Consider the following 22633-nt stretch of genomic DNA (forward strand, 5'->3'; position numbering starts at 1 on the left):
TTCCCGGCCCCTGGATGACAATCGATGCGTGGACCCAGACGCAGACAGGCACTGCATTGCGCTTCTTTTTTTTGCGATGCTCAAGTCAACTCAACTTATTTTGATATATCACTCTCTGCATGAATGAGTGGATTGGTGGGCTTCCGTCCGCTTGCTTGCTGGCCTCTTTTTTTCTTGCTTCCTTTTTCTTCCCTTGCATACGGAGAAGAATTGGTTGATATATTTAATACTTCCGCCCTTGGTCGAAAGTATTATATTGCTCTCCCTCCTTGTCTCTTTGTCTTCCTGCCTTCTTGCTCTACTCTATATATCCTGCGTATATACGGGTGTATATACGGCTGCAAACAGAACAGTTTTCTCCCCTTTTCTGTTTGTTGTCTTGTCTTGCTTATATTACTTCTATCCCTCGTTCAAGACCCTCGTTGTCCCACCAGGCATTCGTTTGCTCGGTCATAGTTACATATATCAACACTCCCTACTCCGAGAAACTCACTCTACACTCCCTATCCTCGACACTAGCTCATAAATCTAAAATGCCCGTCTCCCACCTTACTCTCACTGTCTCGAATCTGCCTACCTCCACCTCCTTCTTCCTATCATGTCTCCAGCCATTGGGATACTGCTTCATGGGCCGCCATGAGAACAGCGTCGGCTTCGGCACCGAGCCTGGCAAGCCTGCTGATTTCTGGATTGCAGAGGAGAGACCTGGGTATGACTTATTTCAACCCATACCAACCAATTGATATATAAATACTAACTGCTAGTAGAGTCCCTGCTGGAGCTGCACATATTGCCTTTCCGGCTCCATCTCGAGATGCAGTCAGTGCATTCTTCATTGCCGCTCTCAAGGCCGGCGGAAAGATCCACGGCGAGCCATGCGTGCGAGACGCCGAGCGGAACTACTTCAGCGCGGCCGTGATCGACTTTGACGGCAACAGCATCGAGGCCGTCCACCGCAACGACGCTCCCAGCGTTGCCCCCAGCCGCAAGGGCAGCGTCGTCAACGACAAGGCCCTCACCGTCGTCGACAATGGCTCCGTGGTCTCGAAACATTCCACCAAGTCAAGGGCCATGACCGTAGCCCCCGCAAAGTCCGAAGTCAGCGTTGCCAAATCCAGAGCCATGACAGTTGCTGCTCCTGCAAAGTCAGAAGTAAGCTCTGCCTCGACTGCAAAGAGGATGTCTTCCAAGTCCGTCATGGCTCCCGCGCCCCAGCAGCCACAGGCCCCACGCCCGCAGCTATCCAGACAGGAAACCACCAGCACGACGACCACGACGAATGTCCACTACATCGTCACCAAGGAAAAGAGCGGTGACAACTTGTCCGGGGCAAAGGCGGTGGTGGGGACCCTCCTCGGCGCCGCTGCTGGAGCTGCTCTTGCATACGCCATGGTCAAGGGAGACTCGCAGAGCCAGCAGGAAACCATCACGCCAGTCACCACCACCCGCTACATCGAAGCTGCGCCGCCCCAATCCAGCCCCTCGATCTCGGGCGGGAGTAATGCTGGCTACCGTGGCATTGAAGCCGGCCAGCAACAGGGCCAGCTCGAAGACGGGTACGCTCGCAGCGCCGCCTCGAAAAACCCCTGGGCCAGCACCGTCTTCGAGGGCCTAGAACAAACCAGCCGCATCCTCGAGCAGGCCAAGAGCTTCACCGGCAGTGCTGCTGCTGCCGGTGGTTTCTTGCCGGGCACCCCTGGATCGACCTCTGGCTCTGAACGCCGCCCATCAGACGGAAGCATGTACAGCGGCGCCTCAGGGGATCTAGAGATCCGAGCCATCGAGGGCGTGCCCGGCGGCGCTGCTGACGACAGCAGATCCTCCTACTCTCGCACATACCCTCACTACCAGCCCAGCCCGAGCTTCGTCAGCAGCTTCCACGACCATCCTGACCGAGACCGCGGCGACGCCGGCAGCGCCTGTAGCTCCGGCAGCTGTGGCTCGCAGCGCCGCCACGGCCAGCAGCACTATGCAAAGAGCGTAGCCTCCAGCCAGGCCTCGGGCTCGACCATCAAGGCCAAATCCACCAAGGCCAAGTCAAGCTACTCCAGCCACTCGAAGCATAGCAGTAAGAACGATCGAGACCGCGGGATGCGCACCATCGAGGAAGACTACGGCTACGACTTCGAGCCCAGCGTGCACTCGTCCGTCCACTCGGCCCGCAACATCCCCTTGCCCGCCGGCTCGACCACGACCGTCTCCAAGCTATCCATCCGTTCCAAACACTCGCACACTAGCAGCAGTCACAGCAAGCACTCGCATCATGAGTACGACCGCGAGCGTGAGCGGGACCGCCGCTCATCAGCTTCATCTAGTCACCGCTCCTCCTCGCACGCCCACCAGATCCCGCTCCCGCCTAGTGTAGCGGGTGGCAGTGCGTTGTACTTGGAGGACATCGACGCCGGCTCACACGTCACTCCGCGGCCCATATTCGAGACCGCCTCGACTTCATCCAAAAAGTCCAAGCATAAGCGGTCCAAGTCGAGCAGTCGGGCAAGCCAGTCGGGCCATTCGAGCAGTGGACGCAGCAAGTTTGACGATCCGGTGCTGCCGAGTGATAGCGTGAGCCAGGTCGGCAGCTGTGTATCGAAGAAGAGCAGTAGGAGCAGGAGGTAGTTGAATGCCCTTCTACCCTCCGTTGCAATGCATGTTCAAAGGTGTCGGAGTCGGAGTTGATGTCCATGTCCATGTTCTCCATGCATTTACGTGGTGATTGATGATTGAAGAATCGCCGTGGTGGGCTGGGACGGGAGGCGATGGGGAGTTATTTCTTTTCTGTTTTCTCATTTCATTTTACATAGTTATTCATCCTATACATATTTGCCTGAAGGAGTTTCTGTTGTTTTCATATATGTTTGTGATTAGATTGTCTACTAATGGTGTACTATGATTGAGTACTTTCAGCATGACCAGCGAAATGAATACGAAAGATTAATGAGAACTACGGCATTTAATGACCCGAGAAGAAGACATAAGACGTAGCAAGCGTTAATATTTCTTGGTTGGCATGGGCAGACGTAACATAGCATAACTAACGTAGCATGATTGCACCGATGAAAAGGGGGGATAGGTAGGGGGATGGGGGGAACAAGAGAAGGGAAGAGCTGACGCCCACAAGGCATGTATTCTAGGCAAAGAGCGAGAAGGGTGCGGTTGAAGGTAAGACAGAAGGGAGAGAGAAGAACTAGAGGGATAGTTTTTGCAGTTTGATTTCGTAGCAGACAAAAAAGTTATTGCATGCTTCGACCATGGTTGAATAAAACGAATAATCGCCTCCCGTCCGTTCCCGTTACTGTCTGTCACACCACTGCACCGCAACGTCTCAAAGCTAGTAGTAAGCAGAAGTAGGCAGTAAAAGTAGAATAGGGCGAACTCCTCGGTTAAACCATGCTTCAATCCATGTAAACGATCAACGCCTTATTTTCTCGCACGAGTTACAACTAAAGAAAGGGAAGAGAGAAAAAGGTGTGTGTGTATGGCTCAAAGTGGATGGTTGCGCGTGGAGGGCAGGGTTGGTTGGTAGGTAGGTTTTTGGCACTCAGGGTAGCCAGGTAAGCAGTTGGGCCCGTTGGTTTGTTTGAGTAGAGTGAAAAGAAAAGAACAGCCCCCTAGTCATAGCATCATAGGGAGACAAGGGTATCAACCAATAGCATGTTTGCGTGTCCACTCGGCGGCGATTCTCTCATATTCTCCATCCTTCTTCTTGTACAGGTGAGCTATCTCTGGAACGAGCGGGTCGTCTGGGTTGGGGTCTGTGAGCATCGAGCAGATCGAGAGAAGGACTAGCGGAAGTTAGCATCCAAGCAAAAGCAAAGAGGAGAAAAACAAAACTAGGCTAACCCTTTGATATGGTGAGAGCAGGACTCCACTGGTCTCTCAGGATGTCGAGGCAGATGCTGCCGTTTGAGTTGATATTTGGGTGGTACACGGGCGTGGTGAAGTTGACCTTTGGCGGCTTGAAAGGGTAGTCTGTGGGGAAATGTATGGCGAGGAAGAAGACACCGCCAGCGTAGGGACTGCCCTCGGGGCCCATGATCGTAGCTTGCCAGTGGAACTGCCATATGTTAGCATCTCGGAGTTATATAGTCCGTAGCTGCAGAACAGAGCGGGGGTGCGTACCAGATCGTCTCCTATGGGACCAGCAGAGCAGGAAGAGGGGGGATCACTATATCAGAACAGTCAGAGGCAGTCCATATCAAGTTGTATGCTGTGTATATCTGTGTGTATCTGTCTGGGAACCGGGTGGTCTCCTGCTAGACGCCGGACTCCACGGGGGCTGGGGAAGCAAGGAAGCGGATGGGGGGTAAGGAGAGGCTGACCGTCCCAAGTCTGTGAGTTCCTTGTTGATGCGCTTGAGGGCCATGACGGCTGTCTGAAGGTGAAGTGTCTGAGGGAGAGGAGCGAGCGAGACCTGGGGTGGTCGTGGTCGTGTGCGTTCCGGCGGTGGTGAGTTTTTTCTCTCTTCGGTGGCTATGGCGGGGTTGGGTGTTAGCTGGTTCCGAGACAAGCGTGTTTTCCCTCTTCTTGCAGCCAGCAGAGGACGAACGAGGAGAGAGGGAGAGGGAGAAGCAGCCTGGCAGCGAGGCAGACAGCAAGGAGAGGCCTTTATATACCTGCGGGAGAAGCCTGGACTATCGTGAAGGTCGGTTCGTCGTCGCTGTTGATGTTTTTTTGCTGGTGAAGAAAAAGAAAGAGAAGAAAAAGCGAGAAAAAGCGAAGAAAAGGTGAAGGCTGACTAAGAGATGACTAATAGATAAGATAACAAGATGGAGTAGGGATAGGGGTAGAGTAGAGAAGAGAAGAGAAGAAGATGATAGAAGAAGATAGTAGAAGAGAAGAGAGATGGAGTAGATGAAGGTAGTAGACGGTTGGTAGAAGATGGTGGACGTGGATGTGGATGTAGAAGTGGATGTGGTAGAGTGCTGTCTATGTATATGTATATGTATGTATATGTATATGGATATGGATATGGATATGGATGGACTATATAGGGGTACAGAGTACTATACAAAAGCCTGGACGCCGGTGATGGCTCGTCCAAGGATCAGACCTGGATAGTCAGTAAGTTAGCATGGTGTGGTAGAAGATATAGTGTAAGTATAGAGTAAATACAGTGAACTTACTATGGATATCACTCTGGCCTTCGTAGGTCTGGGTGACGAACAGGTTGGCTACATGTCTGCCAATATGATACTCGTCACTCGCAGCATTGCCGCCAAAGATCTCCTGCAGCGTCCGCGAGCCAGCCAGGGCCCGGTCACAGTTCTGCCGCTTGATCATGGATATCATCTCCGGCACAGCCTTGCCCTCGTCCTTCAGCCGGGCCACCTGCACCGCCGCCAGCGTGCCATACGCCGCATCCGTAGCAGCGTCCGCCAGCTTCTTCTGCACCAGCTGGTACTTGGCCAGCGGGTTGCCCTTGAACTGCTTCCTCTCCAGCGCATACTCTCGTGCTCGGCTAATACAATCCTCCAGCGCCCCCATCGTGCCAAACGCGATGCCCAGCCTGGCGCTGTTCAGACAGGTAAACGGTCCCACCAGCCCCGTTACTTCGGGAAACATGTTAGTCTCGGGGACAGGACAGTTGTCCATCTGGATCATGCCTGTGATCGAAGCTCGCAGGGCAGTCTTGTTCTTGATAGCAGGCGTCCGGAGCGTTCCCTCGGGACACTGGTCTCGCTCGACCACAAACCCGCGTATCTTGCCGTCGAGTTTGGCCCAGACCAAAAAGGCGTCTGAGATGGGCGAGTTGGTGATCCAGGTCTTGGTGCCAGAGAGACTGTAAAATCCCTTCTTGGTAGGATGAGGTCTGGCGACGGTCTCCATGCTGCCTGGGTCGGAGCCGTGGTTGGGCTCGGTCAGGCCGAAGCAGCCCAGCAGTTTGCCCTGGGCCAGCTGCGGGAGCAGTCTCTGCTTCAGCTCCTCGGATCCAAACTCGTGGATGCCCGTCATGATCAGGCTGGACTGCACGGACATGCCGCTGCGGAAGCCCGAGTCGACTCGCTCGACTTCCTTGGTGATCAGGCCCGAGGCCACCGTCGACACGCCTGCGCAGCCGTAGCCCTGGATCGTAGCGCCCAGCAGGCCCAGCGAGCCCATCTCGCGCAGGATCTCCGGGTCGTAGGCCTCATTCCGATATGCCTCTATATATTTCAGTTAGTATATATAACACAGTTGTTAACTGAACGACGCACCTAGGACTCTCGGGGCCAGCTGCTCCTGGCAGTACCGCCGGGCCGTGTCCTGGATAGCCAGCTCGTCTGCCGTGTAGAGACTCTCTGCGTCCAGCGGGTCTGTCCACCTGAAGCTCGCTGCTGCTGAGTGTGCGCTGCGTCGTGGGCCTGCGGTGTCTGCTGGCCGTCTCGCGGCTCCCAGCGCAGCCCTCAGAGTGCCTCTTCTCAGCGCAGCGTTCATCTTGCAGCCAGTATCCCGTACACAGTGTCAATTAAGAATTAATGGATCAATTGAATGGCATCCAGGTGGCAGCAGAGAAGAGATCCCGGGTTTCGGCTCAAAAAGTCGCGGTTGTTGCGGAGTTTTCGTGGTGTTTCGGGGTTTTGGCAGCAAACCTCGGCTGTCGTTATCAACTACGAGACTCGATATCATTATAGACGGTAACTAATATCAATATATATGTATATATTAATGACTTGGTAGTTGTTGATAGCTGTTGATAGCTGTTGATGCTGTGTAGCTGTCTGAGGTGAGATTCTACCTTACTGTCTAATATCATCATCTGCGGAATCTCAGCCTTTTAACTACTCTGTATAAGGAGTCATCTCAGCTATCCATCTGATCAAGATATGCTATTCTTATATTGCAATTATATCCTGCATGCTCTGTATCTGCTTATCAGAAGACCTTCGAGGACTAGATATGACTGATAGCTAGAGATGCAGGATTCCTAAGATGAGAAGATAAGTATATCAGAGCGTGATTGGCAGAAGAGGCCGGATAGACGAGAATGACGGTATGTCCAGGACTCCATATCCCTTCTCGGTAGTGTTTGTTCATCCTGAGCGGTGATCATCTGGCATGTCTCACATCGTCTTCTTAAGTTATGCGCTGTACGGAGTAGTCCAGGCCGGTTCATGAAAGCTGGCAATAATATCAAAACATCGAAAACGCCAGCTGGCTTCCTAATAAAATGATATGCCGGCTTACCCACCCAGCCGGGCAGTGTAGATAGAGAGACGGCTGTAGAAGACCAGAACTGGCACTTCGATCCGGCCAGCAGGACGACGGCCGGCCAGACGGACATATGTCGGGGCTTTAGCTGCTCTTCCTCTGGGGCACTTCCAGACGGGCCAATGGCATGGAAAGCGCTGAAGCATCTAGAATAACAATCCGCATCCCGAGCTGGCCGCGTGAAATTGCTAATCACGCAGACGAGAAACATCGAAACAAGTATGACTGTATTCTTCTTGTTTCTGGCATCCTCTCTCTCTCTCTTTCTCTCTCTTTCTGGGTCTGGCTCCCTCATCAAAGAATGGAGTTACTCAACGGTGGCACAGCACCAGGAGAACTGCAGCTCTGTATGTAAGTAAGTAGGGCCGTAACCGTAACCGTAACCAGGGCTACAACGCAGGCAGCCAGTGAAGATCCGCTGGCCCGCGTATTTACGTGTTTGTATCGTCTCGTCTGCCCTCGACTGTCTCTCTGTCTCTCTGGCTGCGTCCTTTTCTTATTTGTCAAGGTTAAACGTCGCATGATGCAGGTCGGGCAGCGCGAGCAGGGCAGAGATCCCTGTCGATAGTCGGCGTGCTAGTGGTGCTGCCCATAGCCTATATGTGCCTATAGCCTCCTGGAGCATCTCTCCCCCCTTGCAAGTCCCTGTCGAAGCCTTCGTGTCCGTCTCTATTGGCTGGCTGGGGGTTGGACGTTGATATGCGGCCCTGCACACGAATAGGGCGCCACATCTGCTGCAGCAAAAGAGAAGAAGGTCGACGGTGATGCTGACCTCGACGGGTACGACTGCGGCCTTTTTTCATATATATCAAGCGCCGTCTGCCGTCTGTCTACCTGCCCTGGCTGTAGAATTGCCCTCTGTATAGCTGTCTATCTCTCTGTCTATCTGTCTGGCTGGCTGAAAGCTCCGTCGACTACAGGCACCCTTGCAGCGACGAGCAGCCCCTTTCCGACCTGAAGAAGAAAAAAACCGAGTCAGCATAAAATCTCTCCAGGCAGACGAAAATACTCATCGTCATCTCCATCTCCGTCTCGGTCTCGGTCTCTGCTTTCTCTTGCCGTCCTTCTGCCTCGTCTCGTCGCGGGTCAACGGCCAAGGACCAGCCTGCGTTAACCACTTAATATCAGGCAGTTTTATTAAGAGCGAAAAAGAAAACAACACAAAAACAACCAACAACGCAGACCAGCAGGAAGAGAGAAAAAAAGAGACCATCGCCATCTCCGTCTTCGCTGTCGAGACCAGTTCATCCATCCGCCGTACACGAGAGGGACCGGGAGTTGCATCTCCAGCTCTTCGTACATGCTCGCCGCCGCCGCCACTCGCTGCTAAGAACCAGACGTCGCAGGCCTCATGGTTTCCGCGCGGGACACGCCCTACACCGTGACCAACTCGTTCAAGAGGTCGGTGAATACATTATTCTACTGCTATTATTATGATTATTGTTATTATTACTGGGGATAGATACTGACTGCCTGCAGAGGTCTACTCATGAAAACGTATGCGCGGCCGCTCCGGCGCGTGCTGTGTCCGGAGTCGCGTCCTGATCCAGCGCTGAAGAGACGCCGGATAACCAGCATGCCAGCAGACGAAAACACCGCCAGCAACAGTGGCAGCAGCAGCATCGTCATCAACATCAACGGCAGTGCCGGCGAGAATGACGGAGACCGCCATCTCCAGGCGCCCCTGGCGGGCGACATGGGCAGCGAGAACAACCTCGTCTGTGCGATTCGCGAGTCCTCCGCTGCGGTCCTGTCCAGCCCGTCGCGGCACACTTCTACGGCCGCCACGGTCTACTCAGAGGACATCCCGGAGCTGGACGATGACCTGTCGACGCCGCCCAGCTCGCCGCCGCCGCGGGAGCACGAGGCCGAGCAGGTGAAGCTCAAGCTCGCCCTGACGCCGCCCCCCGCCAGCACCCGCAAGCCGACCTTTAGTTTCCTGAAACGCAAGCGGTCTGCGAACGATACACCGCTGACGGAGCTCGAGGTCAACGGGGGCAGTGCCAGCATGCGGTCGATGGATCCCCCGGCTAAGAAGAAGCAGACTCAGGCTGCATCGGAGTCAACACCAACTACATCAACATCACCAACCACAGCATCATCAACAACAACAACAACATCGACGACAACAACAGCAACATCGACAACGACAGCAACGACAACAACGACAACAGCGCCCCGGCCGGCCCTGAAACAGACAACACTAGACCTTGGTGTAGCGTCCAACACGGTACGCATAGAGTGCGATACATGTGGCATGCACTATATCCCCTCGTCAGAACTAGACCGCTCCATACACCGCAGATACCATGACCACAACTCAGCGTATGGCGGCGGCGTCGAGTTTGGCAAGTCGTTTGTCCGAGCAAATGCCTCGCGGTGGGTATACGAGGCCTCCCGCTTCGAGGAAGGATACGTCGTCATCGTGGACCGGAAGAGCTCGGCTGGAACGAAAAACCATGCCAAACGCGTGCTGGAGATAGCAAACCTCGACCTGGGCGCCGTGGACATCGACGACAGCGTCCTCTGGAGCAAGGTCGAGGCCAAACAGGGCGGAGAGGAAGTCGACCGGTTCAAGTTCTTCCTGCACATGAAGGGCAGCAGATGCGTTGGCCTCGCCCTGGCCGAACGCATCTGGGAAGCCCACGGCATCACCTCCAAGCCGTCCAAGCTGATCCCAAAGCGCCCTTCAAGCCTCAGCTGCTCTCTCTCCCTCACCAAGGAAACATACCCCGTCCTCGTGGGCATATCCCGCATCTGGACGTGCCGGATGTCCCGCCGGAAAGGCATAGCCCTCGACCTGCTCGACTGCGTGGTCAGCAACTACTTCTACGGCATGGAGATGGCCCGCACACAGGTGGCCTTCAGCCAGCCGACGGAGTGCGGCTGTGCCTTGATGAGGACCTTTTACGGAGACAAGGACTGGAGAATCTACACTGGAAGCTGTTAAAACACACGTCTTTCTTCAGATTCTACCCTGGAAGCTGTTGACGTCTTTCTGCAAATAAGGGGCTTTGGTGGTGAAATTGTACTATTAGGCTCAACCCTAGGAGGGTCAAACTCGGCGGGGGATCACTTCTTCTTCTTCTTCTTCTTCTACATCTATATCTTTCTTTTATATTGTCATATTCATCAGTTATTTATTATTATTATGGAACTGGCGGTTTGGACGGACAACGGCTTTGCTCTGGACGGACGGATGGAGTTTCATTGCCATAGGGCTTCGGTTTATCTAGCTACTGAGATCTGCATGCGCTTTAGGATGGAAAATACGTCACTTATCCGTCTCTACCTAATATCATTAGTCTTATTAAATACATGATGTATACTATAGCCATGGTCGTATCGTAGTCGCCGTCGTGGTAGACGCTGCTGGGTGTGTCTAACTAAATAATACTCCGTCGTTCTTCGCCCGCGCAAACCAACCAAGGCAGCTAACTAAACCAACTCTTCAGCTTCCAACACGCCGCGCATCGCACTCATGCCCACGCCCGCACCCGCCAGCGCCCTCATGTACGATGTCTGGACTAAATCCTTTCCGCCATAAGAAAACCGCCTCTACTGCTGCTCCCGGAGCCGTTGCTGCGCCAGATGCGGCGGCGTCTTCGTCGCTTTCTTCGCAAACGGCCGCAAGTGACTCCGCATCCCTCTCCACGGCACAGCCAGGCAACAGACCTCGCGGCCAGGACAAGCGGCAGACAGGGCAGGACGATGCGGGCAGACGGCCGGGGCCAGCTGAGGAATGGCTTGCCGGCCTCGAGGTAGACGTTGCCAGGCAGAAGAAACAGGCCCAAACACAGCAGCACCACGGCTTGTCCAGGCCGCTGTTTGAGAACAGTACGTCTACTCTAGATATACTCTAGATACCACAGCTTATATACCCGCTTCGCTTCTACCATGAAGATATATATATATATATATATTCGGTGATACAGCTGTACATTGTACTGCTGAAGGAGACTTTTATCTAACGTGCTGTATGGCAGGTGAACTCCCCGCTTCTCGTCCGGCTTCAAATTCAAAGACCGTTCGCATTGCTTCTCCCCCCGCAAAACAGATACCTTCTCCCGACAACAACGATGCCAATGACGCCGAAGAAGGATATTTTGGCTCTGATGTCTCTGGATATACGTCTGCAGGGCCAGTGGGGCGACAGATGTCGGGCCATCGCCCTTCGACGCCGGGTGTTCAGCCAGCCGAGGACCCGTTCAATGCTGCTATCGGTAGCTCCGGGAGCTCCGACGAGGACGACGATGACGATGATGGCGAAGATGACGAGATAGAACGCCTGAATGCGCGGGGACAAGACGGTCTGGGACTCGGGTTAGGTCCCGTTGCTGATGTGCCGTCTCTACGAAGGGTGTCGTACCAGGGGGATCTGCGGAGCAAAGGACAGGACCAGGAGCATGCTGAAGCCGGAGCTACGAAGGAGAGAGCAACGATGGACGTTGATGCGTTTAAGAGGCTGCTACTCACGGGGGATACGGCTGGGGACACCAAGGACAGCAGAGATTTGTCTGCTGCCGCCACTGCCGCCTCTACCACACAAGAGATGTCTGCCGGTGACAAGAAGCCGCAGAAGCCACCTCCCCCAAAGTCCCGGAGGGGGAAAGCCATATCCTCCTCCTCTCGCAGCTCAGAGTCTACTGAAAAGTCTACGGAAGCTACTGCTCCCGTTTCTCCCCAGGCAACAAGCCATACCAAGTCACCCGCTTCTTCCGTACATGGAGCTCAACCCCCTTCACCCCCTGCCCGACGTCAGGCAGCACAATCAGAGCCAGTTCCGCCTGCTCATGCACAGCATAAGAGACCTCCAACGCCTCCCATAACACGTCGGCACAGCCAGATGAAACGGAGCGGTACAAATACCTCAAGACTAGCCCTACCGCTCGGCTCTATCAAGCCTTTGAATAGATCTGCTTCCTTGAACAGCGCTACACATCCCAAGACCCCTCCACCACCGCCGTCTAGGAGGACCGGAACAGGCAGCACCACAGATCACGGATCAACCGCGTCGTCTATACACGATACCTCATCAGTTGATACCCCTATACAAAACCAAAAGGCAGAATCAGAAACCTCTCCACCGCATAACCCACACCTTCAGGCTCCAAGCCATACCCACACCCATCCACCAACATCAACAGCAAGACCACAACCTCCCCCACCACGCCGAACAGCCGGTTCAACTCACTCGTCTCATTCAGCAGAAACAAACCACCCTTCTTCCACCTCCACTTCCACCAGAAGGCCATCTTCAATATCAGCGGAGACAGAAGACCATCCTATACCACCGCCTCCTCCACCCCATCGCAAAACAAGTCGAGGCAGCAACCCGCCAGAACCCGACATCTCGCCTCCATCAAACGCAAATGATATACTAGCCAATCTCTCCCAGCTTCAGCACGACCTAGACGAGTTTCGCGGCCAGTATGGAGATGGTGACCGAGACCGTAGTCAAAAGAAGTGAAGAATTGTGCTGTGAGCGGCTCATATATACATTTCCCTTAGCTGGCCTGGTTGAGTACTCCCTTTCCACGCCCTGATTATACAACACGCAGCATGCTTTGGTTTCTTAGCATTAGCGATGACGCGATGATATTTTCCTTCTCCAGTTTTAGCTTTGGCGGTGGCCAACTACTATAGTCCCAGTTCTCACGAACAATAATATTATGTTTATGATTGATTACTCTAAGCTTTGAAGCTATTGTTGACCTTCATCAATGTCTACCTCTGAGGATGACAATCATAGACCAAGTTATAGTATCACACTGCTCAAGTATAATTCCTCTCAAGCTCGTCAAAAACATACTCCTTCAAGCATAGAAGCTGCGCTTTGAAGTAACTCAAGCCCATACTTATGACCCACTGCTGGAGAGAATGTCAACTACGCCTGCCAAGGACAATACAAGTTCATTCAAAGAAAGTAGCCTCTAAATTGACAGCCACCTTTAATCATACCACTACTTTAGCAGCCAAACGCGCTCTGGTAGTTACAAAGACGCCCTACGATTCCTCATTGTTTGCATCTCAAAAAGACAAAGAAAAGACGAAAACGAAAAGAAGGTTCGCCTGCCGCTGGCGAACTTTGTTTAGTGGAGAAATGCGGGATGACGTAATAGCAGTGTTTTTGGGCTCTTTTGTGTAAAGTTATCAAAGTGCGGCGGATACATATCAGATTTCGCGCAAAGTCGAGCTCTCACAATTTACATCAAAAAGGATACGCCCGATAAAACGATTATTCACGAGATCTGCTCAATTAAAACCAGACTATAAATGATATGCAGTATTAAAAATTCTCCTCCCCCCACACAAAGTTGAAACCTGGCTCAGAGTACATGTTGCATTTCACATGCAGTACGCTGCCCAACGCCTTTGGTCCACAGAAAAATACTCCCGCCTCAGCTGGGGCATGAATCTTCCGGATTGACCGGAAAACCATGTCCCAGTTGGGCCGGCCGAAATTGGTGGGGGCACGGAGACCAGTGATGGCGTCTCGGTCAGCGTCGGCGTCATTGATCATAATATTCGTTGCATCATCAGATTGGATTTTGGCCGTGAGATACTGGAAGAAGGTTAGGAATCAAACTAGGCCAATCTGCATGATGAGGATTCATTGTAATTGTAAAACGTACCGTGTGGATCTCAATGTTACTATACCTGTCCTGGGCCTCTATGGCAAGCAGCAACGAGCTGAACCACTCAAACGAGCCAAAATCTCGACAGACCCAGAAGAAGTACACTTTCTTCAACCGTGTCTTGTTCTGTCGCTGGCTCATGCGATACCATATACTTTTTAAAATGGAGGCGAACGGGGTAACGCCGATTCCAGCACCGACTAACACCGCTACTTCGAATTTAAACACGTCTTCAGATGCACTGCCGAATGGCCCATCGATGAAAATGCGTGGCAGTATACGACGCAGTCTTGGGTCGACATCCTGCTCACTTGTGTTGGCATCGACGCCTATCACTGTCGACTCACGCCTGGTACGTCGCTCGTAGGAGGGCTGTTCTTTCTCGTCAAAGTCACAGCCAACTGCCTTTGCCAGGTCCTTTGTGAAGTTGCCAACGCAGCGTATGTGCACGGATATATAATCCTCCTCAGGAGCACTAGTAAGAGTGAAGGGATGGTATTGCCATATTGATACTACCGGGCAGTTGATGAAGATATACTAACTGATGGTAAGCATAGCAATAACTACAATAAAAGTGGGCTACATACCTGGCCAGGTCTCATCTTTGTTTTCTCCTTTTGAAGCTGGATCTCAAAGACGTTGCTTGGATGCTGAATCACTTTGGTGATAATCGTTCGGTGTTTACCCCTAACTTCTCGCATGAGCCGCTCGAGCAGATACACAGAGCCTCCAAATATCCAGTAGAGGTAGAATACGCCCGTTCCCTCACAAAAAGGGGGCAGGTCAGGTTTGATCATGCAAAATGCTCCATGGAAGGACCAAAATAGAAAAAAGACAATGAAGAGATGGTGGGTATTCCAGAATCGCTCATGGTTTGCTCTTCGTGGACCTTCCAAAGACGTTAGTGCAATTGCCACAAGGGCTGCTAGCATAACATATCCAGTCCATCCAGGGCCCGTGGTGACGTTTAACTGGAGGAAGCCTTTGATTCCTAGGCCTTCGGAGGCTGCAATGCGAGCAAAGTTGACCCAGTGGGCAATGGTGTGTAGTAGTGAGAAAAATACGATGGACCATGCGGTTACTATGCCTGTTAGCCAGTTGTAATGGACATAGGATGATCAGGCATACTTTGGTGGAATGCTATGCTCTTATCTATGGAAGAATTAGTCGTCACATTTTACACTTTTCAAATTTAGACTAATAGGTAAAATGTAGCGTACCAAAGGGTATAACGCCGTTCAAGGGTGTTTGTCTCAGAAGAGAAATAAGTGTGCGAGACACAGCTGTTCTCCATTAGCATCATGAACAGACAGTCTCCCGAAGGGTAAACATACGAAATAGGATCACGGCAACATCAAAATGCAACACTAAAGCAGCAGCTCTGGCAACAGCGTAACTAGATCCAAGCAATCCTCTAGCTTTGATAAGATTGTCCTATTCAATGTCAATCACCGAGCCCATCCTTTCTTCCGGGAGAGCGCAATAGATACTTACCTTCAAGCTATAGTTAAGCATGCCCACTACAAACAGTAAAACATGCACCAAAGCAAATATCGCAACGAATCTGAACTCGTCAGCAATGCACAAGTATGTACGTGTATAGGAGACTTACAGTCTTCTCCACCCATCGTTAACCATCCTGCAGTAACAACGTTAGCCAAATGTACATCATTATCTGGCCAGGATGATAGTGCGTACCATCTATCAAATTTCTCCTTCATGTTCAGATTCCTGGGTGGATCTCCGCTCATCTCACCGGACATCAACATCCTGGCCAACGGGGGAATCCTTGACCGTTCTTGTTCATGCGACTGCCATGGTATATGGGACATTTCGATGCCGCCGCGCAGGCGACTCCTGCCACTGCCATGCGGTGCTCGATTCATGCCACCGAAGTAGGTTTGGAAACTGCCAAAGCGCTGATCCGTAAGGAGAATACGGGTATCAAAGCCAAGTGGTCAATCTGAGCCAAGTATGCAGTCCTCTATGGTCTGTTTGTAGTCGATATTGTCCTTCATAAGGCGATTAATCGGTCATAGATAAGACCTGGAATGATATAACATGCCACCTTCAGGCTGAAGATAACATGGATAGCTGGCCATAAGTAGCTATTTTGAGACTTATATTCATCTTCTGACCCTGCGCCGGTCCCGTTTCTTCCCTGGGTGTGCTCTGTTCCTGCGTCTCAGACACGGCGCTTAAGCCTGTGACGGGCCATGCTTTTGCCCAATGAACGCGCAGGAAAAGCCACCAGGAGACAGATGCAGAGACAGGGATTATCGAGGCGAAGGCTAGACGTCACGGAGTAGACGGTGGCAGTGAAGAGTGTTATTAGCCGTTTGTCAGTAACTGTTGTTAGTTTGCTAGTGGTTGGTAGTTCGTTGGTTGTTGGTGTTTACTGCTGTGATGCTGTGATACGAAGATCTCTAGAGAATGACGTCCCACCGCCTTGACTTATTCACTAACACATCACATAAGATATCAGTCTACATCTATTGAATCATCGAAGCAGTAATGAGTAGAGACAGTATATAGTACTCCAATACTGAGATTGTATTAATTTTTTTTTCTTGTTTATTTATTTATATCCTCCACTGATTTATATAGCTTTATATACTTCGACTTTCACCTCTCGCTCAGCCAGTCCATCCCAAAGCCTCCAGCTCGCTCCTAACAGAATCCTCAGTATGAATCTTCTTCATCTGAGTCTCTTCCAGCTTCTCACCGCTGGCAACACGCATCTTTAGCTCGTCGATGGCGCGGACCTTCTTCAAGAGACTGCGCATTTTCTTGTCACGGGCAATGGCCGCTGCATCGGGGGCAGCATTGGCAGTGTTACCACCGTCGGGAGAGGTAACGGTCAGGTCTGGTGGTGCGGCTTGTTGGCGGCCAGTGGTGTTGACGGCCGGTGAACGGCGGTCATGAGGCTGGTTGCCATTACCGTTGCGGTTTGGCGTGCTATTACGGCCATCGCTGCGCTGGCGGCGGTGGGCGCTTCTGCTCCTGTCACGGCCTCCACGGGGGTAGTTAGGGTCCAGGTTTGCGCCGTTGGCACCGTTGGCACCGCCGCTGGCTTGCTGTCGGTGCCTGGAGCGACTGCGATCTCGCCTACCCGAGTTGGGAGTAGCAGCCATGGAATTCTCACCGCCGTCCCCTTGGCCGCCAGCGCTGGCCTCCTTAGCCTTCTTGGCCTCTCGCTTCTTTTTATTCTTCGCAGCAGACTTGGACAGCTTCTCTGGTCCAGGCGCACTGGCTTCGGCCCCAGGGGGAAGAGCAACTCCGCCTCCCGGAGCGGCTCCGGGTGGTAGGAACTCTTCCACAGGCTCGGCACCAGGTACAGCACGACGACGGGGCTTGCCAAAGGGACTTGGGGCTGACCCGCCATTCGACGCAAACGAGGACGAGTCCTCACGGACAAATGCGGCACCGCCTTCATCCTCACGGCGGAAGGCCAGTGGAGTGCTCTGCCCTCGGGCACCTGGAGGACGATACGCACCTGCTGGCTTGGTGGGAGCCTTCTTGGTGCTTAGATATGCTGTAGCAGATGGGTGCGGGGTTGGCACTGGGTTCAGAGGATTTGATGTTAGTGGATGGCTGTTGGGAGACTGTGGCCGCCACGACACGGAATACAGCTCATTCATATCCTCGTTGTACATCAGAGCTCCAGTAACGTGCCAGATGCGGACACCGTTGTCAACACGTAGACGTGGGCTGGTGGTAGCAGTGAGAATGTGTCTTCCATCTGGACTCCATTCACAGACACTGGCGTTCGATGCCTCAATGGTGACGATCTTCTTGTAGTCCTTCTCTACGTCGTAGATGTCCATCTGACCTGCCAGGTTACCAAAGCCAGCAACAAGGACAAAGCGGCCGTGTGGAGAGAATAAGATCGTATTTCGTGGGCCAAGCTGGAAAGAATGCGTGGCTACAGCACGGGTGTTGAAGATGGTTGTCTTTGCAGGCATATAGCCGTACACGACACCAAATTCTTTGGAGGTAGGGGACCATGTAACATCATGGATTGGGCCCTCCTTGTCTATTTAACAATCAGCCATGTTGTCTGTGAGGAAAATAGGGGGGGATTAGATGAAAGGCCAACCAACATACCTAGGTCGATCCTAGAATCAAACGTTCCACTAACACTGAGGAGATACAGAGTGGTCTCTCCATAATAACTCTTACCACTCTTATCGACATCGGTCTGAGCGAGGACGATGAGAGTGGTTCCAGTATTGTTCCACTTCAGCTGCACCTTGTCACCCTTGTAGAATGACTTTTGCGAAACAGGCGCATTGAAGTTGGGCATATCAAATATCCTGACGGAGGCAGGTTGGCCCTATCATAAAGGATTAGTCTATGCCTCCCATTTGAGAACCAGGTCGATTGCGGAGGCTACCTTTCTCTCTGGAATAAAGGTGGCGACAGCGTGGCCCTTGCCCGGTGAAAGAGCAAAGTCCGCGACCCCCTCTACCCTCAATTTCTTCCAAACGGATCCGAGGTTCCCGCTCTCGTAGAACTGCACCTCGTTTGTCACGACACGGGCACAGTACTGTTCGTCCGAGGCATACTGCAGATTCCAGCCTGTCTGTGACTTCTGAACGAAGCTGCCGATCGGGGTTTGCTGGTCTTGGGTTTCACTCTCGGTGGCAACCTTCCACACCTTAAGATTCCGGACCGCATCACCGTTCTCGTCCTTGGATGGCCGTTGCCAGGTGATGACATATGTGCCCAGGGGCGAAAAATCTATCTCGTAGACGTTCTCGGCGGGAATCTGATTGACTATGTGGCCCACCGAAGCGTCGATGACGGTGACACTGTAGCTGGTCGTTAGTGATAGTGATTCTCAATCTCGGCGGGGGCAGTGGCTTACCCTTCTGGGGCAGCCCAGGCGAAATATCGGCCACAGGCAGAGTATGCGGAACACCGGAGGTTCCCTTCAGGTCTGGACAATGGATTAGATCTGGGTTTAGTCTTGTGGTGAGGGGAGTGCAGATGGTATATACCTAACGAAGCCAGGCAAGGATTCGTAGACCGGGGCAGCATCCAAGATGCCGATGCCCTTCACCGTACGGTCTGGTATCCAGTCAGTATATATTCGATGCAGTCAACACCAGGCTGCAGATCTTACAAGCAAGCTGAGTTGGAGCTGCCATGACTACTCAAAGCCACAGAACAGAGACCAACACTATATGACAAGGGTTTTCCCAGGCAGCGATATTCCCTCCTCCCCAAAAAGCAGAGAGAAGGCTCCGATATATAGAAGAATAACCAAGAATAAAAATAATAAACGGTAATTCGTCCTAGGTAGACCCGAACAGGTTCTCGAGAATATCTGATCGAAGGTTCTTTAAATGTTCTGCAGTCCTCTTTGTGCGATGAAGAGGGCGCCTTGTTGCAGTTTGCTGTAACCCGTTTGTGCGGCTCCCTTTTTTTTTTTTGTCTTCTCCCTTTTGGCTGCTTGCTTGCTCGCAGCTGGCCAAATCCCTTCTTCTTCTCTCTCCGGTCGAAATCTGCTAGACAAGTGAATGCCAGCGAGAAGTCGAGGGTCGAAAAGTCACCGATTTCAAGTGCGCGAGGATAGGTTGCAGATGTAGATAGCTTGAGATAACAACTGTTGCACTGTTTCACCGCCTGGACTCAACGATGTTTGGCTTGCTTGAACGCGACAGGCTCGATGAATCCTCCACGGACGCTGGGCTGGAGACAGCGGAAAAGGCGGACGAGACGGCGAGAGAGGCCGAGAGAGCGAAGGTGACGGCGACGGCGAGGGTGAGGGTGAAGGTGAAGGTGAAGCTGGAGGTCGTGAGGGCGTCAAAAAAGGAAGAAGAAGAAGAAAAAAAGAAGAAAAGTCGAAGGTTTTTTTTATTCCCAAAGTGGGAAGAAGCGAAAAAAGGGAGTGGTACGTGCGTGCTTAGTCAGCAGTTAAATATGAAGAGAAAAGCAGAGAAAGAAGACGGCGAGGAGGATAAAAGACATGCCATAGTCGAAGATAAAGGGGCTCAGGGAAGAGTATACAGGGGGCGTAGATGGCGATGGTAGAGGTTAGGTGTCTGTAGAGCTGTGCTGGCAGTGTGGAGTGGACAGCGCATAGCGATAGCGATACTATATTTATTACTGCCTAGAACATTGAGTTACCTACTGCTATAAAAGACCAGTCTGACAAAGGCCTTTCAGCCTGTTACTGTGCTATTTTATTGTCTTTCTTGTCTTTCTTGTCTGCCAATTGCTGCCGGCGTGATTACTAATAAAGAAGAAAAGAAATAAGGTTTGATAGACATGCTTACATAATATCACGGGCCTCCTGGCGATGACGTCCTTCTTTTTTCTCCCTCGCTTCGGGCAAGCCAGAAAGACAAACCACAGCGATAGATCAACGACAGGGACGCCGCGAAAAGACGACCGACAGAAGGACGATTTGCTGCTTGCTCGAGTGGCGGACAGAGCGCTGACAGGGCACTGCAGAGAGCTGGCTGCTGGCAGACGACTGCTTCACATCTCTCAGGTGGGTTGGCTTCCGCATGTATGTCTCATACGCCACAGCCAGAAGAATACTGACTCCTGGATAAGTAGACAAAAGGCCGCCCCAGAGATACCTTTCTGCCAAAAGACACACAAGATACACAGATCCACGGCTCTGCTCTGCTTTCATCACTTCGGGGACCTTCAACATGACCACTCCTACACTCATCAACCTCCCTCCTCCTCCGTCGGACCCCGTCACCCCTTCGGAGATGGGCCCGTAAGTGTCCCTGTTCCATTGGCCCATACACACCTGAGAACCCTCTCGCTGACCATGGGCACAGGAGCACTCCCAACTCAGGGACAACCTCTCTCTCCGCGCTGTCCACCGTAGCCATCAAGGACGGCCACCAGGGCGCTCGCCGACCCCACAGCCACCGGCCACATCGGTCCTCCTCCAACGCTTCTGAAACGTCCACAACGACTCTCGACGCTGAGCGCGCAGACCGCATCTCGCGCCTTGCTGGCCTGGAGCGCCTCTCCGCTCGCACGGCTGCAGGTGGTAATCCTCTTCACGCACACAACTCCAGCGGGCTCTCGCAAGGAGAGTACTTTGACACACATCCTCATATGCTCAAGGAGCGCAGCACAGTCGGCAGTGCTAGTGCGACGGAAAGTATAAGTCGTGGCAGTCTTGGTGGACGCACACGCACCACCTGGGCCAGCGGAAGCGACGATGTCTACGGACAAGATGAAACCATAGACGAAGAGGACGTCGATCCAGACGACGCAGATGCACGCTCTACAGACGCCTTCAGCGACGAAGGAAACGCAAGTCTCGTTGGATTCGGTGAGGGAGCAAACAGCACCATCTCGGGACCGATATCCACCCCCGTACAACGCCTGGCTGCAGCAGGACTAAGCAGGCAGTCCTCCTCCATGACGGGCGTCAGTAATACTGCAGTAGCGGGCTCAAGTCCTACCTCAAGCCGATTCTCCCACCCAATCACACACCAGAGCCAGTCTCAGCAGCCACCACAGTCACCCACATCTGCACCGGGCTCGCGAGCTGCAGCTGCTGTCGATGCACAAATGCTTGATGGAATGACCTACGATGAGGACATAGTCGACACCACCGCCCGGTCACCTCTACCCGTCAAGAGCGACGAAGAAGGTCAATGATTGGGTCCCCTTTTGATCCATTGTTTCTTTCTCTCTTTTTCTTTTTCTTTTTTTTCTTCCTTTTCGGATCAAATGCAGCTGTGTTCTCGCTTCCTTGCTTTCTGTATTTGATATGGTTGGTCTGTCTGATCAGGTATCAGAACGACAAATAGGGGCCGTTTTATCGGTCAGCTAGATGGTTGGGAGAAGCTGTCTCGTGTGTAAGCTCTACTTGTACTGCTGTTTGTTTTGTTTTCATATGATAGCATAGGAATGAAATTATTCCCGAAACTCTTTGATCACCGCTTCACGATCTTTGTATTTGGTCATATTGGCAGCAAGGGGCGAATACGAACACTCTAAAGTATAATCCCATAGCATTAAAGTATGTTAGCGACCAGGGAAATGCAACGCCGGCAATAATCTAATTGAATATATTGAGAGCAACTCGGCTCCTCCATACGGTCTGTCCAGGTGTCGATGTAATTGAACACATTAGCAGCAAGCAGCCCGAGATCAAATATAGTACACTACCACGATGAAATATATAAACCAGCTCATGTCCTCATGTCTCTCAAATCAACTCTAACGATTCAATCTACATAACATATCAAAACCCACCCTACAATTATCTTAACTCTGCGAAACAATCAACATGAAGATCGTCCCTCTCCCTACACCGGTGGAAGTCAACCAGCCCACCACCATCCGATCAACAGTGACACCAACATTCGGCGGTGCCCCATGTCGTCGCTGTCTCAAAAATGCGGCCCTAAACGAAGACGTCCTACTGGTCTCGTACAATCCGTTCCTCCCCGAGAACAGGGATACGCCATATAGTGGCCCCGGACCGATATTCGTGCACGCAGATGTGTGTCCCTGGTACGATGGCACTGAAGACAACGAATTCGGTATTCCAGCGAAGTACCATGCTCGATCACTTACGGCGAGGGCATATGACGCTGGAAACATGATGGTCTGGAGCAAAGTGGTGGAGGGAGCAAAGTTGATGGAAACGTTGAAGACGGAAGTGTTTGGCGACCCTGAGCTGGAGGCAGAATATGTACATGTCCATTTCACGGGTCCTGGATGTTTTGCTTTCAAGGTCGTTCCATGAAGGGATGGGATTTTGGCGAAGTAACATTCTCGAAACAGACGGAGAGAGCATTGGTATGTCCAGATAAAGA

The 22633-nt window shown here is 52.3% G+C and overlaps 11 protein-coding genes across 11 annotated transcripts; 6 read left to right on the top strand and 5 right to left on the bottom strand.

Annotated features, from left to right (window-relative positions):
• Positions 1 to 533: 533 nt before the first annotated feature.
• On the top strand, positions 534 to 2616 carry ARB_07236 (glyoxalase family protein; the record flags this gene model as incomplete). Its single annotated transcript, XM_003014628.1, has 2 exons — positions 534 to 709; positions 768 to 2616. 2 exons carry the CDS (start codon positions 534 to 536, stop codon positions 2614 to 2616), a joined length of 2025 nt encoding a protein of 674 aa, XP_003014674.1.
• Positions 2617 to 3639: 1023 nt separating this feature from the next.
• ARB_07237 (ubiquitin conjugating enzyme (UbcM), putative) lies at positions 3640 to 4033 on the bottom strand (the record flags this gene model as incomplete). Its single annotated transcript, XM_003014629.1, has 2 exons — positions 3640 to 3752; positions 3841 to 4033. The coding sequence occupies 2 exons, from the start codon at positions 4031 to 4033 to the stop codon at positions 3640 to 3642; spliced, it is 306 nt and encodes a 101-aa protein (XP_003014675.1).
• A 220-nt stretch (positions 4034 to 4253) lies between these two features.
• On the bottom strand, positions 4254 to 6414 carry ARB_07238 (uncharacterized protein; the record flags this gene model as incomplete). Its single annotated transcript, XM_003014630.1, has 4 exons — positions 4254 to 4626; positions 4764 to 4983; positions 5124 to 6143; positions 6195 to 6414. 4 exons carry the CDS (start codon positions 6412 to 6414, stop codon positions 4254 to 4256), a joined length of 1833 nt encoding a protein of 610 aa, XP_003014676.1.
• Positions 6415 to 6904: 490 nt separating this feature from the next.
• Positions 6905 to 7483, bottom strand: ARB_07239 (uncharacterized protein; the record flags this gene model as incomplete). The annotated part of the gene is made up of 1 exon (XM_003014631.1): positions 6905 to 7483. One exon carries the CDS (start codon positions 7481 to 7483, stop codon positions 6905 to 6907), a length of 579 nt encoding a protein of 192 aa, XP_003014677.1.
• Positions 7484 to 8764: 1281 nt separating this feature from the next.
• ARB_07240 (sister chromatid cohesion acetyltransferase Eco1, putative) lies at positions 8765 to 10138 on the top strand (the record flags this gene model as incomplete). Its single annotated transcript, XM_003014632.1, has 1 exon — positions 8765 to 10138. The coding sequence occupies one exon, from the start codon at positions 8765 to 8767 to the stop codon at positions 10136 to 10138; it is 1374 nt and encodes a 457-aa protein (XP_003014678.1).
• A 568-nt stretch (positions 10139 to 10706) lies between these two features.
• ARB_07241 (uncharacterized protein) lies at positions 10707 to 12658 on the top strand (the record flags this gene model as incomplete). Its single annotated transcript, XM_003014633.1, has 2 exons — positions 10707 to 11025; positions 11124 to 12658. The coding sequence occupies 2 exons, from the start codon at positions 10707 to 10709 to the stop codon at positions 12656 to 12658; spliced, it is 1854 nt and encodes a 617-aa protein (XP_003014679.1).
• Positions 12659 to 13477: 819 nt separating this feature from the next.
• On the bottom strand, positions 13478 to 15595 carry ARB_07242 (uncharacterized protein; the record flags this gene model as incomplete). The annotated part of the gene is made up of 7 exons (XM_003014634.1): positions 13478 to 13753; positions 13824 to 14363; positions 14414 to 14907; positions 15047 to 15109; positions 15161 to 15260; positions 15321 to 15346; positions 15439 to 15595. The coding sequence occupies 7 exons, from the start codon at positions 15593 to 15595 to the stop codon at positions 13478 to 13480; spliced, it is 1656 nt and encodes a 551-aa protein (XP_003014680.1).
• An 867-nt stretch (positions 15596 to 16462) lies between these two features.
• ARB_07243 (uncharacterized protein) lies at positions 16463 to 18979 on the bottom strand (the record flags this gene model as incomplete). Its single annotated transcript, XM_003014635.1, has 5 exons — positions 16463 to 17862; positions 17934 to 18162; positions 18223 to 18605; positions 18697 to 18768; positions 18955 to 18979. The coding sequence occupies 5 exons, from the start codon at positions 18977 to 18979 to the stop codon at positions 16463 to 16465; spliced, it is 2109 nt and encodes a 702-aa protein (XP_003014681.1).
• Positions 18980 to 19469: 490 nt separating this feature from the next.
• Positions 19470 to 19795, top strand: ARB_07244 (uncharacterized protein; the record flags this gene model as incomplete). Its single annotated transcript, XM_003014636.1, has 2 exons — positions 19470 to 19725; positions 19749 to 19795. 2 exons carry the CDS (start codon positions 19470 to 19472, stop codon positions 19793 to 19795), a joined length of 303 nt encoding a protein of 100 aa, XP_003014682.1.
• A 338-nt stretch (positions 19796 to 20133) lies between these two features.
• ARB_07245 (uncharacterized protein) lies at positions 20134 to 21467 on the top strand (the record flags this gene model as incomplete). Its single annotated transcript, XM_003014637.1, has 3 exons — positions 20134 to 20346; positions 20414 to 20565; positions 20630 to 21467. The coding sequence occupies 3 exons, from the start codon at positions 20134 to 20136 to the stop codon at positions 21465 to 21467; spliced, it is 1203 nt and encodes a 400-aa protein (XP_003014683.1).
• Positions 21468 to 22101: 634 nt separating this feature from the next.
• On the top strand, positions 22102 to 22563 carry ARB_07246 (uncharacterized protein; the record flags this gene model as incomplete). Its single annotated transcript, XM_003014638.1, has 1 exon — positions 22102 to 22563. One exon carries the CDS (start codon positions 22102 to 22104, stop codon positions 22561 to 22563), a length of 462 nt encoding a protein of 153 aa, XP_003014684.1.
• Positions 22564 to 22633: the final 70 nt, after the last annotated feature.

This window comes from Trichophyton benhamiae (assembly GCF_000151125.1).
Source record: "Trichophyton benhamiae CBS 112371 chromosome Unknown contix00378_25.r1.exp, whole genome shotgun sequence".
NCBI lineage: Eukaryota > Fungi > Ascomycota > Eurotiomycetes > Onygenales > Arthrodermataceae > Trichophyton > Trichophyton benhamiae.